The 17,659-nt window shown below is 54.5% G+C and overlaps 1 protein-coding gene across 4 annotated transcripts in view; it reads left to right on the plus strand.

Annotated features, from left to right (window-relative positions):
- Positions 1-17,659, plus strand: part of GSG1L (GSG1 like) — a gene marked incomplete at both ends in the record, with an annotated part of 230,803 nt that overhangs the window by 172,546 nt on the left and 40,598 nt on the right. For all 4 annotated transcript variants that reach the window (XM_080703253.1, XM_080703256.1, XM_080703255.1 and 1 more), the window contains one exon: positions 13,699-13,810. In XM_080703253.1, the coding sequence (XP_080559379.1) occupies positions 13,699-13,810 (112 nt within the window). The remainder of the gene's footprint in view (positions 1-13,698; positions 13,811-17,659) is intronic.

Raw genomic sequence — 17,659 nt, forward strand, 5'->3', positions numbered from 1 at the left:
GTCAGTCCATGTGAGGCCGGGGACCACAGATCTCAACACACAGAAACAGGAAGTAGAGAGGGAGCGCACAGGGGCCGTGCTTACATCATGGAGGCCAGAAGCCAGAAAGAGAGTTGGGGTGGGGACGGAGTCCTCTCTATATAATCTCCAAGGTGGTACCTCCAGCCACATCTACTGGGGGACCACCCAGGTCAATCCATTACCATTGATTTCTCCACTGCTGGGATTACAACCCTCAAGACTCAATTATATCAACTCTGAATATTAATAAATGAACTCTTTAAGGGACATTTTATATTTAACTATAACATATAGTCAGAGTTTAATCTATTGGTCTCCTACTAGTACATTTTTTGGGTATCTTCCATCCTTTGCTATAATAAATACCACGAATATTTGCCCACACATGCAAATATATCTGAGGGTAAATTCCAAGAGGTTGCTGGATATGGTGGCACATACTTGTAGACCCAGTATTTGGGAGGCTAAGACAGGAATGTTTCAGGTTTTAGGCCAGTCACAGCAACTTAGACTCTGTTTCAAAATAAAAAAATAAAGCTGGGGATGTAGCTCAGGGGTAGAATGCCTCCAGGCTCCATCCCCAGTAACACACACACACACACACACACACACACACACACACACACACACACAGAATCCTAGAGGTGGAATTGCACGGTCAAGAGGAAAATACATATTCACTTTGGATCACCATTGCCAAATTCCACTGAAGAGAGTCAACACCCTGCCAGCCCCCTCGGGGGTCCCCCGCGCCCTGACTTCTCGGGTGCCTGCCTGGACTGGTGTTTCCCACGACACAGCTGCTGCCATCTCCCCAGCCCCCTCCCTCTACGCACTTATTCCACAGCCACAGATGGCTGGGGAGCCCAAGAGCCCTTAGAGAACACTTCTCCTTGATGGAAATTCTCCACCCAGGGAAAAGTACCCTGGCAAACAGTATTTCCTGCGAGCTTCCCCGGGAGCCGGAAACTCCCCGAGGACTCTCTGGAGTGCGTGCGTGCGTGCGTGAGCTGAGCTTGACCACCACTTATCTCTGGGACGGGGTTGGCTGGTGGAATCTGCCAGAGGACAGAGCGTGCCTTGGCTGGATGGAGAAGCTGTCTCCTTGTTTTCTTCCCTCTGGACAGGACGCCCTCAGAAGTGAGGCAGGAGGATCCACTGTAGCCCAAGGCATGTGACCGAAAGAAAGAGCTCAGGGGGCTGGGTGTGGTGGCGGGTGCCTGTAATCCAAGTCCATGGGAGGGTGAGACAGGAGGATCACAGGTTCAAGGACAGCCTCAGCCAATTTAGCCAGACTCTCAGCAATCTAGAGTGACATCTTGTTTCGAGAAACAACAACAACAACAAAAAAAAAACTGAAAGAAAGAAAAGAGGACTGAGAGTGTAGCCAGAGGTAGAAGGCCCCTGGATCTAATCCACGGTGCCACAAAAATAAAAGAGAAAGAGTGGAGCGCTCAGGGGCTTGAGCGGGGCCCTTTCAGTGGCTCTTGCAGGGACACTCCCTCCTCCTGCCTGCCTCACCTCTTCCTGCCCCAGGTGTGCGGGTGCAGCTGTGACCACCCCGGTCCTTCCTGCCTCTCTCTCTCCAGACTCTCTTCCTCCGTGTTTACAGATGTTGTCTCCCCAGGAGGCCCGCCCCGGCTCCCTCCACATCCCTTTCTTTTCTTTCATAGCAGTCTCAGAATTTTAAAACTTGTACTCAGGTTTATCTTCTATCTTCTTATTTAAGAATATCAGCTCCATGAGGGCAGGGACCTTGTCTGTCATACAGATTCTTTTTTTACCTGGACCACGAAGTAAGCCTGTAGTAAGCCCTTAACACATAGTTATGAATGAATGAATGAATGAATGAATGGGGTGGTGGTGGTGGTAACACGGCTGGCCCTGCCGTTGGGCAGACCTAGACACAAGCGCTCTCCTTTTGCACTGTGCTACCTTGGGTGGGTCTCTTTGCTTCTCTGAGCTTGCTCTCTGAGGTATCACTAATCCTAGCCTTCCTGGGATGAGGCAGGGATCACACAGGGCTGGGATGGCGGGGTGCTTCACAAACTGGAAGGTGCCCAAGGAAGGGGGAGGCTGGGATTTTTGGATCTCCAGAGGTTTTGTAGCAAGGCAGCCGTTCGGGCAGGTTCCCGTAAGAATAATCAGGTTGCAGGGAAGTGTGGACACTCAGAGGGCCTCAAACCCAACTGGCCGGAAGAGCAGGGGTGGCCTATCAGCCTGTGACCTGGAGGGATGGAAGGGAGGATAGCTCCACCTGATGTGGCAGGCCGGCCAGCAGGCAGCAAGGAGGTGGGGCCTGAAACATCAGCCCAGCCCAGTGCAGGTCAGCGGAGAGGGTAGTGGACCAGACCCCTGAGGTGCAAATGCGGTGCATATTCCTGCTTGTAGCTTGGGCAGATGTAACTAGACATCCTGGGAGACGGAGAGGGGGACGGGGAGTTTCTGAGAATAAGAGAGACAGAAATAGCAAATCAGACAGAGAGACAGAAAGATAAGACAGAGGGAAACAGGAGGAGGAGAGGGGGGAGAGAGAGAGAGGGAGAGAGAAAGAGAGGGAGGGAGGAGAAAGAGAGAGAGAGAGAGAGAATATGAGAGAACAGAGAGACAAAGTCCCAGGGAGGAGGAATCTCCCTGATATCCCAGGAGCTCATGTGCAGGCCAGGAGGGCGCTGAGCTCCTCGGGTGAGACGGGCTGGCCCTGGACACTGCCCCCCTGCCCCCCCACGCCCTTTGGAGTGTGCTTCTAGTGCTTAAAGACCCTTTGTGTTTCCCGTTAACCTCCCTCCCCAAGCTAAGCCAGCCCCTTCCTCTGGTGCCCACCCGAGAGGGTCTGTGTGTGTTGGAGGAAAGCTGGCTTTGAGTCTCCTCCAGGAGGAAAGGGGTGCACACTGAGCCCCCCAGGTTCCCAGGCATGTCACATGTGTGTGTGACACTTTAGAGCCCACTCCCTCCTCCCGCCCCAGGCCCAGCGCCTCACCCTCAGCGTGGGCCCCTCCCTCCATGACTGTCTCCACGGTCTGTGGCCCATGGGTGGGCGCCGTTATTGACTTAGCGTTTTACTCTACGTCACTCAGTTGTCTTGAAACTGAAATTTATTCAGAAGGGAAACTTCGGAATCACTACCAGAAATGAAAAGCCGGTGTCACTTGCAATAAAGAGAAAGCAGCTGTGAAAAATGTTACCAAAGTCAAACCGTGTGTGCAGCGCTCGGGGCCACGGGCCCCAGGGGCGGTTCTGACCCCGGCCCCCAGCCCCAGGACACGTGACGGTGTGTGCGGGCATTTCTAGTTGCTGAGCCTGTGTGTGCGCATGTGTGTGCGTGTGTGTGTATGAGTGCATATGAGTGTGTGAGTGCACGAGTGTGTGTGTGCATGTGTGTATGAGTGCATATGAGTGTGTGAGTACATGAGTGTGCGTGTGTGTGTGTGTGTGTGTGTGTGTGTGTGTGTGTGTGTGTTGACATTCCTGGCATAGAGACAAGAGAGACCCTGTTAAACATCCTGCCATACTGAGGGCTGTCCCCCACCACCAAGGGTCACAAATGCCACTAGTGCTGAGGTTTAGAAATTTAGTTTGAAATGAGCTTGACCCGAGGGGAGCACCCCACGCCTTGGGCTGCTCTGACCTGGTCAGCAACTCATCCTTCCGGCTCTCCCGAAACCTCCTGCTTCGGGGAAGCCTTCCCTGACCCCGCACCCCGACTCCTGACTCTCAGGACACTTGACCGTCTCCCCTGCCGGCATCTGTCACTAGACTGGAAGCCCCCAGTGGGCAGAACCTGTGCCTGGTCCCTTTTGCCTCTCTCTAGCACTGACCGCTGTGTTTGCCTGGTAGCAGACATTCACGGGTTAAGTGTAAAATGAATGAATGAATGAATGAATGAATGAGTTGGTTCTGGACAAAAAGAGATGTAGACTCTGTTCCTGGATCCACCATCCCTGCGGGCGTGTTGCCTGCCCCTCTGGGCAGTGGGCGTGGTGTGGAGGGGCCTGGCAGAAGGAAGGGGCCGCCCTCCCCCGTCAGGGGGTCATCTGCAGGAGGAGGCTCCCTCAGGCGGTCCAGGCCCCCCACCCGCTCATCCCACCCCCGTTGCTGAGCACCCTGTTCTCCGCCATGCTGGGCACCTTCCCTTTCACTCCCAGAAGCGTCCTGGCCAGGGCAGTGCTCCCAGCTGCTTGGCCTAGGCCCCAGGGAGAGGCACACCACTGGGGCGCACGCTCCGCACGTCCCCTCCTCTCTGACTTCCTGTGAGCAGCAGCTCTAGAAGATGCTGAGGTGGCCTGTGGCAGCCAGGGCCCGGCCAGTCAGAGGCCGGTCCTCCTAGAGGCCGGAAGTCCAAGGCTCGGGCAGAATGTCAAGACCATATCTATGTATGTGAATTTCTGGGGTAGAACTGTGGGGGAGGCGAGAAGGCGGCCGGATCTTGAGGGGTGTGAGCTGAAGGGGCCTGGAGTGCAGGCTGGGAGCTGGGGCAGCCGGTCAGGTCTGCATTCATCTCAGGACCCAGCTTCTCCTCTCCTCCGCCTCCCCTGCCGCCCACTCCCCAAGGCAGGCAACTTCGCCTGCTGTCAAGGTGGAGAGGCGGAGAAGTCGGTGCTGCTTGATCACGTATTCTTCCAGCCCTTTTTCCTCCAGCACCTGGATGTAGGCTTTTGAAATCCCCAAAGCCAGAATTTACCTCTTGTTTTCCCGTCTCTGCAGCTGTGCCCGGAGGCCATGAATGTTTTATATCGAATTACCCGAGCAAGAGGGGAAACTGGGTAGCAGAGAACGTGGGGTGTAGAGACCTGCCAATTAATATAAAAACACCACCCGCCATCCCTTGGCCTAGGTTACCCCAGCCCCCAGCCCCACCGTGGGTCCCGCCTGTCCTCTGAGCCCTCCCTTTGCCTTGGGGTTGGGCGGGGGCCGCAGGTGGGGGGGGGGTTCAGGAAACCAGTTACTTGAGACTGGAAGGTCCGGGTTAAATGCCACCTCCGATTTGGGCCACTTCACTTTAAAAACGGAATCCAAACAAGAGTGGTGCTAATGACTCAAGTGTCCCTCAATGAGACCTTTGGAGAAAGGGCAGAGGAATTGGAAGGATCTCGGGGGAGACAGAAGGGTGCGAGGGGTGCCGCGGTAATTACCGAGCTCCGGAAAGGCTCTTCTGCAGAAGAAGCCAACCGTGCAGCTGGCCCCCCTTGTCCTCCCAGGGCAGAGCGAGAAATTAGCTTAAATTGAAACTGGAAAGATTTGGGTTATGTGTAAGGAGGAACTTTTAAAACTCTGAAATATGCTACCAAGAGAGGCTGCGGGTTCTCGGGAGAGTGGCTAAAAATAGCTCGTTCTTTAAAAATAGGTCTGGGAGGCTTTAAACTTAGCTCGGCTGAGCTGCTGGGGGAGGGCTTTAAGCACAGGCGTACCTGCCGTGTGGACCCCCAAGCCGAAGGATGTGAGCAGGAGGCAGCCACCAGCTGTGGCCGGCATCTGGATATTTTGGAAAGGCACAGATAAGGGGTGTGTTTTCCCCCCTGCCCACCTGCCGATGGATGCCCAAAGCACCAACTTACCTTTCTGTGGGAAGCTATTCCAGCATGGATGCTCATTGGACTCGTCCCAACAGCCTCTCCCAGTTGTTCCCAGTTTTCCCCAGGCCCTCCCATTCCCTGTTCTCCAAAGAGTGTGCTGGAATTCAGCATTTACTGGCCCAGCCCACTTGCCCCCCTCTGGTGGCTCAGCTCCCTAATCTGGCCACCTCTCCTACGCCCTGCCTTGCTCAGCAGCCGAGGCAGGTGTGGGCTGGGGTGCAGCCCCGTGGTAGAGCGCTTGCCTGCTGTGTGTAAGACTCTGGGTTCCATCGCCAGCCCTCCAGTTAAAACCAGAGCTTGAGTCAAAACCAGAGCTTGAGTCGGCGGCGTGGTGGTGCACGCTTGTGATCCCAGCACTTGGGAGCCTGAGCTAGGAGGATTGCAGTTCAAGGACAGCCTCAGCTACTTAGGCCCTTTACAACTCAGTGAGACCCTGTTTCAAAGTGAAAATAAAAAGCAGAGCTGGGGGTGTAGCTCAGAGGTAGAATACCCCTGGGTTCAATCCCCCGTACTAAAACAAAAAAACAAAACAAAAAACACAAAGCATGTCCTGCGGGAGTGTAGTTCCTGCCTGCGTTTCTCAGGACCAAGACCAAACTGCGGAGGTAGCTGAGGACTGCTCACGAATCGTCTTTGCTCAGCCTCCGTGGCGCCTCTCAACCCCCAGGAGCTCAACCTACTGGCCCAGCTCACAGTCCCAGCCACTTGCCCTGTGGGCTTCTGCCTGCCACCCCTCCTCCCTCTGCCTCTTCAACACCCAGCCTGGACGTCACATCCTGGGCTCAAGCCATCCTGCCTCCTCCTCCTCCTGAGAAGCTGGGTCTATAGACAGGTGTGCACCACCATGCCCAGCAAGGCGCCTCCCCTGATCTCCCCGCTTTGTGCCCATCTCCCCACCTCCTGGGGACACTGGAAGCCCTGGCCACTTGGCCCCAGTCACCATCTCCCTGCCTAGAAGAAAGCCCGTCCATCCAACCCAAGAGGACGTTAGCTGGCTTTTGGTAGAAAGGGCACCGAGTCGGACATCAGGAAGCAAGAGTCGAGAAGCAGATTGCCACATGCGTTTGCTGTGTGAAGAATAATCGACCTTCTTGTGATTGCCCATCCTCATCCTGCCCCACTCCAGCTGCACAGGGAAGGCTGGGCCCGGGAGTGCTGGCATCGGTGCCACCCACGGATAACAGGAACTAGTTATCTCCAGGGTGGGTGGTGGAGCCAGGCCCCGAGCCAGGCCCCAGGCGGGCAGGTGGAGAAGGAGCTGTTGGGGGTCAGTTCTGCCATGTTGCAGGACAAGAGAAACACAGGCAGACAGACAGAACTCAGTGGAGATTAGCGCATTGCCTTCGAGACCTGTTAGACATAGACGGAGCCGGTGTGTCTGAAGGCGGAGCAGCCAGGTGAACTAATGTGTCACCAAATCTCAGATCACATTGCTTACCGTTGGCAGTGACATCATTCCTAAGTGGGCCATCCTTTGGTGACACCCATTCTGGCTGCAGGTGTCCTCTGCCGGGGGGAAATGCTAATCAAAGCTACAGCTGCCCGGGGGGTCAGGGAGGCCGGTTATAGTGCTGGTAAGAAGGTCTCAGCCTGCGTCCCCGACGGAGCAGGTGTGCACCAGGCCCAGGCGTGCCTTTGAGCCCCCAGTTCCCATTGGTGATGACAGTATCCAAGGCACGCAGAGACGGACCCTTCAGACGGTCCAGGCCTCCCGCCCCGCGGACACCCACCCCACGCATGCTACCCCGTCCTCACCCCGCGTCTCCACTTGCTGTTAACGTGATTCAAGCAGTATGTGATTTGGGTGTTTAGATTTGCTCTGTGGTCTCTCCGTTCTGTGATTTCACAATGGCCTGCCTGGTAATGCACGTGAAGCTACTAGTGAACAAAGGAATAAAGTTAGTTCTTTAGTACAAAATGAGAAAAAGAGAGGAGGAAAGAAAGAAGGGAGGGATGGAGAAAATGGAAGGAAGGAAGGAAGGGAGAAAGAGTAAGAAAGAAAGGGATGAAGGAGGGGCGGATCTGGTGTTCAGCAGGTGCTCAATATGTGCTTAGTGGTAACTCAACTGGAAGGCCATTGGGGGGGCTTTCCTACCATCCCACCCCATCACTTCTGGCTCAGCTCCTACCCACCCCGCCAGCCCCCGCAAGTCTAAGGCTCCCCGACCAGATACACTGGGGAAGTTGGCAAGCCCAGATCTGCCCCCAATGTATATATGAGGATACTTATGTAGACACAAACGCTCTCCGAGTAGTAACAGTGTAGACAGCATCTTAAATAGTTGGCCCTATTATGAATTAATTAATCAGCAACCGCCCTGCAATCTCCATTAAATGGAGCATGGAATTCATATTAGACGTCCAAGCTCTGCAAAAGAGAGCCCGGCCACAGGCAAGCAGAGTCCTGGAAATGAAGTCACCCTCGCTGTCCTGTGGCCTCACCCAGGTGGCATCTGCGGACAGGAGAGCGTGTCCTCAGAAGGGGTCACCAGGGTCCCGGCCCACCAGGCCTCCAGGGATGCCCAGGATCGTTTGGGGCATCAGTGTCGGCAGCGCTGGGTCTGCTCGCCCCACCTGAATCCCAGGGCCTGGCTGCCTGAGCCCTTGCTCGCTCCACACACACGTTCCAGTTTGCTGTGCTTCTCCTCTCTCTGCAAAGGCCATCTCACACCTGCTCGCTGGCCCTCCGGCTGCCCTGCCCCAGCTGTCTGCCTCCTCTCGGCTGTGACCTTGCCACACCCTTGCTTGGTCTCACCAGAAGCCAGCCCTGCTTCTAGAGCCTCTTCCCGCCTCCTCTGGCCCTTGCTCTACAGTTGCCGCTGGCTGCCCCGCATCCCTTCTGCCTCGCACTCCGTCGTCTTGGAGCAGCACAGAAACATACTACATCCCCCGTGGGCCAGACCGCTTCCTGAGCCCAGCACCCGGTCCTGTGCTCACTGAGACTTCCTGCCGCTCTAGGCAGCCGCGTGCTTTGAAAGGCTTCCCCATTGTCTTCTCTCCTCTTCTCAGCCTCTCCAACTGAACATCTGTCCCCACCGCTGCCATTTTGCAGTGGAGATGGTCAAGGTCACTCATGACTTCCATCATCACTTCCAGCCTTCATCTTTGACTTAATGGGCCACTCTCTCCTGGAAGCGTTCCAGTCTCCGGCCCTGGCCAGCTGCCCCCCTGTCTTCCTACTTCTCTCTCCCTTAGGTTCCTGGGCCAGTCCCTCTCATTCTCCAGAATCACTAGATGCTGGCTTGTCCCAGGGCTCTGTCGTGAGTCCCTTCTCTCTCCAGATGACTCACACATCGAAACTTCCAGCTCTGTCTACTCTGGGAACCTCAGGCTTGTTCCCGTAACTGCTCTCTTGATATCTCTGCTTGCATAGAAAATAGGCATCTCGAGCTAACCTGGCCCCAAAGAATTCCACCCACTTGAACATCTTCCCCCCTTGGGCTTCTTTTTAATAAGTGGCATCATTACCATCCATTTGCTCCCAGCAAAGCCCTCGAGGCCACCTGGGAGTCTAAGAGCCCTCTCCACCACGCACAGCCTGTCAGCCACTCTGCTGACTTCGCAGCTTAGGAATTTTTCTATTGCTATAACAAAATGCCTGAGCCTGAGTAGTTTATAGAATCAGTGCTTATTTGGCTGCTGGTTCTGCAGGCTGAGAAGTCTGAGCGCACTGCCCAGCATCTGGGCAGGGGAGGCCCACGTGCTGCGTCAGGAAATGGTAGAGGGGTCGCGCGGTGAGACAAGGCATGCGTGCCAGCACGGATCTCTTTTCTTAGGAAGCCACTAATGCCGTCACGGAGGACCCCATGACTCATTTAACCCCAATGACCTCTTTTTTTTTGCGGTACCGGGGATGGAACCCAGGGGCATTCTACACCCGAGCAACACCCGCAGCCCAATTTTTTATTCTTTATTTTGAAACAGGGTCTCACTGAGTTGCAAAGGGCCTTACTAAGTAGCTGAGGATGGCCAAGAATGGTGATCCTTCTGTCTCAGCCTCCCGAATGCTAGGATGAGAAGCGTGCGCCACCATGCCCACATCCCTGATGACCTCTTAAAGCCTCCTCTTCCAAGCACTTTAGTATATGGATTTGGAGATTGAGCCTCCAGCCCATGAGCCTTGGGAGACATGGCTACACCATTGTGCTCGGCCTTAAGAACGTGCCCAGAGCTGTCACCTCCTCTACTCCGAGCGTCACAGTGACGTCCTCTCGACCGGGCTCCCTTCTTTCCCCAGCGTGACCATCTGTCTCCACACACCTCATCTGTACCAGGAGTGTTCCTCTGGACACATACATCAGGGACTGCAGATGCAGCTCAGCGGTAGGGTGTGGGCTTACCATGCACGAGGCCCTGGGTTCCATCAGGCCTCCGACAGGCTCCCTTCAGGCTTGGAATAAAAGCTGACTCCTCGCTGGGCCTGGAGCCCACCTGAGCACTGCTGCTCCTCCAGGCCCCCCTGCGCGGCCTCCTCTCCCCTCCCCAGGCAGGCCAGCCTCTGCCGTCCTCCCTGGCCCTGCAGCCAGCCCCTCTGCAGCGCTCTGCATGGCCTCTTTGTGGCTGCCTCCAGCTCCCTGCTCCAGCACATGCCTGTGTGTCCCTCTGCAGAGTCCCCCTGCGCCAGTCTGAAGGGGTGGAGGGCCCGGCCTCCAGCCCTTGGCCCTACTTTATTTTCTTCTTGACAGGTTTCCCAACTTGATGTTTTTGTGTTTGTTTATATGCTAATTGCCTCTCTTCACCAGAACCTGGGGCCCTTGAAAGCAGAGCCTCTGTCAGTTAATTTCAATCCTCCCATGGTTTCTCACACAAGAATAGCCTTCAGTAAATACCTGTTGACTCACGGAATTAATGAATGATACGTTAATAAGTGAAACTCTGAGGTTTGGGCACCAAGACAATTTGCTGTTGAATATTTTGAAGCCTGACCCTGTACTCACTCATTCCCATAACCTGGACACTTACGTCAGCCAGACAACCTCCCCAGGCATCTTGCAATCAGTGGTCATATATGCATTCAACAAATACAAATCCATACCTAATGTGCGCCAGGCAGTGGGCTAGGTGCTGGGGACTTAGGGGCAAAGAGAACCCACAGTGGGTGTCTGGCCTAGTGTGCGGCCAGTGAGTCCACACGGTGGGTCTCAGACTTGCGTTCGTTCGTTCATTCATTCATTCATTCATTCATTCATTCATTCATTCCTGGCCCCTTGCCTGTTATTCTCTAACCCCTGTGTTCTCCGAGGTCCCGCAGAGAAGGGGAGCCATCCCTCCCTCTGCGCAGAGCTTGGGAATTCCGCGTGTAGCGCGCGGAATTGGGAGATCCTGGAAACCCCAATCAGATTTACAGCTGTGAGTTTCCTGGTGCGAGTCCAAGCCAGGAAGCGGTGGCAGCGGCAGGGAGTTCTCCTTCATTAAGTCGCGCTGATTTCGAAGGGGCACTCACTCACCCAGAAGTCACCTTCCAATTCGGATGAGCTGGAAGCATCCCTTCTGCTGAGGATGCTCCGGATGACGATGCTGTGGGTGGACCTCGCCTTGCGGGAGAGACACCCTTCTAGAAACATGGGCGGGATTTTGAAGCGGAATCTTTAAAATGCAACCAAAGAAGGCCGGGCGTGGTGGCGCACGCTTGTAATCCCCGCGCTTGGGAGGCGGAGACAGGAGGATCGCGCAGGTTCGAAGCCAGCCGCGCTGGCGTAAGAGACCCTGTTTCAAAAATATAAAATAGTTCTGGGAGTGTAGCCCAGAGGTAGAAGGGCTTCCAGGAACCCCAGTACCACCAAAAAAAAAAAAAAAAAAGCAAAGAATCCTGCCAAGGTATCTTTGGACGGATGACAATTTTCATTTATTGAGTTTTTTTTTTTTTTAAAGCTTGGCCTTCCCTATTTGGAGATAAATGGAATTCAATTTAAGAATCAATGCTTTTCTAAACTAAGGCTTTTGGAAATTAATTATTCTGCCAGGAGGCTGGGTCTAGCTTCTGGGCGTAGCTGGGAGAGTTCGTATTAAGATATTATATTTTTAGACCTTTCCTGTCCTAATAGAAGGCATGCCCGTGTTCAGACATGTTTTCCTTCAGTAGTAGGTGCCTGTTGGAATTCCCTGTCCACGAGTCCCACTCGATTGATGAGGAAACCAAGGGACTGAGAGGTCGAAAGCTTCCGAAAGCCCCTGGACAGGCTAGTGGGGTAGAAACGAAGGAGGTACAAGATCTGAGGGCTGGCAAGCCCAGTGCTATGGCGTGTGCCTATCATCCCAGTACTTGGGAGGCTGAGATAGGAGGATCGCAGGTTCAAAGCCAGCCTCAGCAACTCAGGGAGCCCCTCAGCAACTTAATGAGACACTGTTTCAAAATAAAAAATAAAAAAGGGCTGGGGGTGTAGCTTGGAGGTAGAATGCTCCTGCATTCAATCCCAGTACCAAAAAGGTAAAAATGAAAATAAGGGAAAGAAAACAAAAGGGACTGGTAGAGATTCAGGAAGGAGGTGATGCCCCGGTCAGGGGTGCCGCTGCTGGGTAGAGCGGCAATTCCAGAGGAATGAGCACTGGGCAGAACAGAGAGGGGAGACAGCCCTTCCAGGTCAAGCACTCTACCGCGAAGTCTAATGGTTAAAAGCGTGGCATAGCCGAGTGTGATGGCACACGCCTACGATCTCAGTACTCCCAAGGACTTTCTGGAAAAGGCAAAATGGTGGGGACAGTAAAAAGACCCCTGATTGCTGGTAATTTTGGAGGAGCAGGGAGAGAGGGATGAGTGGGTGGGGCCCACAAGATCCTTGTCACAAAACATTCTGCATGATGGACAGGTCACAAGCATTTGTCAAGGCCCATAGAATGCACAGTTCTGAGTGAACTCCAGTGTACACCATGGTCTTTTGTTCATATAGCGTAACAAATGTGCCACAGGAATGCGAGCTGTGACTATACAGCAAGCTGTGGGGGTGGTAAGGGGGCAGACGGGAGCAACAGCACACAGCCCTCATCACCGTCCTCCTCAGAGTGTTGTTACAAAGTCAGAAGAGAGAGCCTGAGTGGCTGGCATAGAGCAGGTGCTCAAGTGTTGTTGGTTCGTGTTCACTGGGCACCAGACACCGAGGTCGCCTTGCCTCCCATCACTGGTGACTCCCCATGCCTGCCATCAGCCTCCCCTTAGGATTGATGGGAAAACTGGGGACTGGGAGGGGTGGAGCCCCGTCCAGGGCCACACGGGAAGACACATGGGGGAGGATGCACGCCAGCTCCCTCGAGACCAAAGTTCCCCAGGCCAGCGTTTGCCTGAGCCACAGTAAGCCACATAAGTGCCACGTTGTAACCACTGCACAAGTGCAGAGCTGAACACCTCACAGGTGATATTACTCCTGCTACACTTGTATGTGTGCTGCACATATGTGTGGTACTAGGGATTGAGCCCAGCCCTATTTTAATTGTTATTATGAAACAGGGTCTCACTAAGTTACTGAGGGCCTTGCTACATGGCTGAGGCTGTCCTCCAACCTGCAATCCTCCTGTCTCAGTCTCCCAAGCACTGGGATCACAGGTGCGGGCCACCACCCCTGGCTTCCCGCTACATTTGATGACATTGAATAGTTCTATTTACTTTGTCTCTCTCTCTCTTTCCTGGCTGCATTCAAAACCCATGAAGTTTATTCCATGACCACTGACCTAAAAAGTTGAGCCAGCAATTTGCAAAGCACTCTAGGCTGCCTCTCCCAAATGACAGGTATCGGCAAATAGTGGCCTTGGGCTAAATCCAGCCCATGGCCTGGTTTTGTAAATAAAGTTTTATTGGGACATGACCGTGCTCACTCATCTGCACATTGCCTAGGGCTGCCACCACAGAGCTGAGGAGCTGCAACAGAGACCACATAGCCCTCTCGGTGAAAAATACGGACTTAACCTGGCCCTTTACCGAGGAAGCTTTCTGATCTGCACACTGACCTAACTCTGCATCTCCTGTGCTCTAATTTCTCCAGGGCTGCCCTCTGCCCTCTGCCCTTTGCCCTCTGGCCCTCCATGTTCTCTCCTAGCCAGTGGCTAGCATGCCCCTGGGGCAGGGGACAGGGCCTCACTTGCTTCTCCCCATGTTCTTCTTTCCCCCTTGCAGGCCTCCTGGGCATGGTCGCCCACATGATGTACACACAGGTGTTCCAGGTCACCGTGAGCCTCGGCCCTGAAGACTGGAGACCCCACTCCTGGGACTATGGCTGGTCTTTCTGGTAAGTGACTTTGACCTTCAGGGCCTGGGCACTTCAGGGCATGCTGGGACTTCAGCAGCGCAGCCCGGGTGGGCTGTGGGCAAAGGCAGGCGGCGGGGGGGAGGGGGTGTCATAGGCATCTCCCAATCCAGAGGCGCTTTGACATCCTGGAGCAGGACATGGCAAATCGTGGCTCGTGGACCACATCGGGCTCACCATCTGTTTTTAGGTATCCCTCAGGCTCAGGATGCTATTTTATTTATTTACTATTTATTTATTTCTGTACTGGGGATGGAACCAAAGGACATTCTACCTCTGAGCTATATTCCCAGCCCTGTTTGTTTGTTTGTTTTGAAACAGGGTCTGGTTAAGTTGGGGGCCTCACTAAGTTGCTGAGGCCAGCCTCAAACCTGCTCTACTCTTGTCTCAGCCTCCCAAATACTGACAGACATGCACCACCATGCCCAGCCTGATTTTTACCTTTTAAAGCCTTGAAAATAAAACAAAAGAAGAGCAATATTCTGTGCAATGGGAAAATTTACATGGAATTCAGATTTCAGTGTTCATAAATGAAGTTCCTCTGGATTGTAGCCACATTCAGCGTTTGCCCACTATCTGTGACTGCTCTCGCAGGACAATGGCCGCTCTGAGCAGCTGAGCCTGAACGGTCCACAGAGTCTAGAATATTTACTCTCGGGCCCTCTGATGCCCCCTCCCCGAGAGGCCAGCTCTGGAAACTCACCAGACCTGGTGCCAAGTAGGCCGTGGGAGGTTCTGGGCAGTCAGATGAGGTAGGAGGATCGCAGTGCAGGGCCTGGGTGCAGGAAATGGGCCAGGAGGATTGCAGCGCAGGGCCTGGGTGCAGGAAATGGGCCAGCACCTCAGAGTGGGTTGTGCACAAGGCAGAAAAGCCAGGGTGCTTGGCGAGCGATAGGACCCTATGCTAAGCACACGGTGGGCACTCGTTTAACTGAAAGGCCCAGGTGGATCAAGTAGGACTCTCCGGAAGGACGTGCCTCTAGGCGAGAAAGAGGGCTTGGTCCTGCGCACCCAAAATCTCGCGTGCTGACGTCATCCTGCCTGGGTCTTCTTGCTCTCTGATTGGCTGAGCGCAGCCTCTCCTGAAGCTCGCTGCGGGTGGTGCTCCCTGAGACGGGCCCATCTCCATTCACGTGTAGGGGAGAAAGAGCTTCTCTTTCTTCAACATCTGCTTGTGTCCCGAGCCTCCCTCCAAAGGCCTTAGGTCACTTTCTGTCTTCTGAGCCATCACCACAGCTGGGGCAGTGCTGTGAGCTTATTGGTTCAGCTCCACCAGGCTCAGCCCTGGGGTTAAGAAGGAGTCGAAAGCTTCCCAGTGGCAAGTGGGAGGCGTGGACACTGCGTGAGCTGCCGTGGTTCTGCTTCAGGCTCGGCTGCATCCAGGTGATTTCACCCGGAGCTCATTCTCTTTCCCTTTTCCTCTTTCTCTTCCTTTGTATTAGCTTCATTCTCTAGCAGGTTTCCCACAACTGGTAGCAAAAGCTGGACGTCACGCATGGTGCTAGGCTCGCATCTTGCCAAGGTAGCAAAAGGAGCAGCAGAGAGGTGGGGCTCCCTGTTCAATGGTTCCAGCAAATATTCTAGTGATGACTTTCAGTGGCTTAGTTTAAGTCATGTGCCCATCCTTGCGTGATTTAGACCCCGGGGAGACCGGAATGCTTGGTCTGGCCCAAGTAGCACTGTCAGAAGGAACTTTGGTCTGTTAACGTTATTCCCATCCTTCAAAGCAGCCGACCCCAGTGAAACAGCTCAGGGTCTGGCCCCCTTTAGCCCCACCCCCACAGCTCCTTCCTAAGACCTCGACCTTGGAAGGTAGTCACTCTGACCTAGAGAAGGTCACAGAGTAAAGCAAGGGGACTAAACATCGCTGAGTGTTGGCCCTGTGTGTAACGGTCCCTACACTTACTGAGCTGATGCACCATGGGGCACGATAGTGCTACGAGGTAGGTACTTCGTGGGGGCATGGAGGACTCAGTAGCCTACCCGTGGCGATTCAGCTGTGGGCGCAGAGGTGGACTCGAGCCCAGGCACCTCTGAGATGTAGTAACAGGACGGTCCATGGGTGCGCTGAGCGCTGTGTTTCACGCAGAGCGGGGCTCTAAACACCGGCTCCTCTTCTGTTGCAGCTACTGATGGGAGACCTGCCCCATACAGCAGCCTCATGTCGTAGAAGTAAAAGCTGAGGCTTAGTTTTGGGTCACAGTTTTAAGGAGCCCGTTGTGGTGTGCCTCCAGGAGCCCCCGACTCCTCACGCTGGCGCTGCATGGCTCGCGCTGAGCCTGTGCTGTCGGCCACAGCCACGGGACCTTTCTTTCCCTCCGCCTCCCGAGCACCGTCAAATTCCCGCTGGACCCATTAAAGGCCGGGGCCCGACGCACGGCCCCTATTAGGGCCAATCCATTTCTCCTTGTCACTGAGACCCGCAAGACAGAGCAACCCCATTTGTCATCCCTCGCACTTGGGGCCTCGCCAGGGCCGGGCATGTCATCTCTCTTGTTTAATATGTGTGAGGCTATTTGTCAAAGTTCTGGCCCCAAAGCCCCCCTGCCAGCAGGGGGGCAGCTCTGAGGGAAGACGGTTCCACCTCCGTCTTCCTGACCAGCAGGAGAAGGAGCAAGGCCGAGGGGCTCCTGGACTGGGGGCTCTAAGATGCTCAGGGGTTAATAATCAGGCAGCCATGGGTTCAAATCTCACCCCACAGGTCCCACCAGGCCCACCGAGGCAGTGAGGAGGGGCGGAAGGTGTGGCCTCTGGCATCAGCTTGGTGTCCATCCTGCCTCTGACTCTGTCCGCTTGGACGTTGGCCAGGCCACTTACCCCCCTATTTCTCAGTCTCCTCAGCTGTAAACTGGTGATAGTCCGTTTCACAGGGCTCTTACCCGCAGCATCCAATTCTCTACTGACCTGGTATCACACCCGAAAATCTAGTGACTTGAAGTAAAATCTTATTAACATTATTAATAAATTGGGGATTGAACCCAGGGGCACTTTACCTCTGAGTCACAACCCCAGCTCTTTTTGGTTTTTATTTGGCAACAGTGTCTTGATAAGTTGCTGAGAGCCTCACTGCATTGCTTAAGCTGGCTGCGAACCTGTGATCCTCCTGTCTCAGCCTCCCAAGTACTGGGATTACAGGTGTGTGCCACCATGCCAAGTTTAAAAGTGTATCATGGCCGGGCGTGGTGGCGCACGCTTGTAATCCCCCGCACTTGGGAGGTGGAGACAGGAGGATCGCGCTGGTTCGGAGCCAGCCTTGCTGGCTTAAGAGACCCTGTTTCCACATAAAAAAGTTAAAAAATAGGTCTGGGAGTATAGCCCGTGGGAGTGTATCCCGGAGGTAGAAGGGCTTCCAGGAACCCCAGTACCACCAAAAGAAAAAAGAAAAGTGTATTATGATCTCTAGTGGTGTGTTAGGTCAACTGGGCGTAGCTGGGTAGCTCTCCCAGGAAGCCTCAGTTGAATGTCAGCTGGGGCTGGAGTCCTCTGCGGCTCTGGAGGTAGGGCTGGGCCTGGGGAGAGTGTCCTGAAAGAAGCAAGTGTCCCAGAGACCCAGGCAAGGCTGACAGTGCGTGTTTGCCTGTGGAGTCCCTCAGCACCAGCTCTGCTGCTTTCTTCTGGTCCAGAGCAAGCGATGGGGCCAGGGTCAAGGGGAATGAGTGTGAGCCCCAGGAGGCCAAGAGCCGAACTACGACAAGAGAGTGAAATGACGAGGGTGGGGCCCTTGACCCAGAGTCTGAGCCATGGGTGCCAGCTGCTCAGGGCGAGTGCCAGCTCCCCAAGCCCCAGCCCCATCACCTCAGAACAGGGTAACAACAAAGGCCTGTGAGCGGG

The sequence above is a fragment of the Muscardinus avellanarius genome, assembly GCF_963383645.1.
Source record: "Muscardinus avellanarius genome assembly, chromosome: 10".
Taxonomy (NCBI): domain Eukaryota; kingdom Metazoa; phylum Chordata; class Mammalia; order Rodentia; family Gliridae; genus Muscardinus; species Muscardinus avellanarius.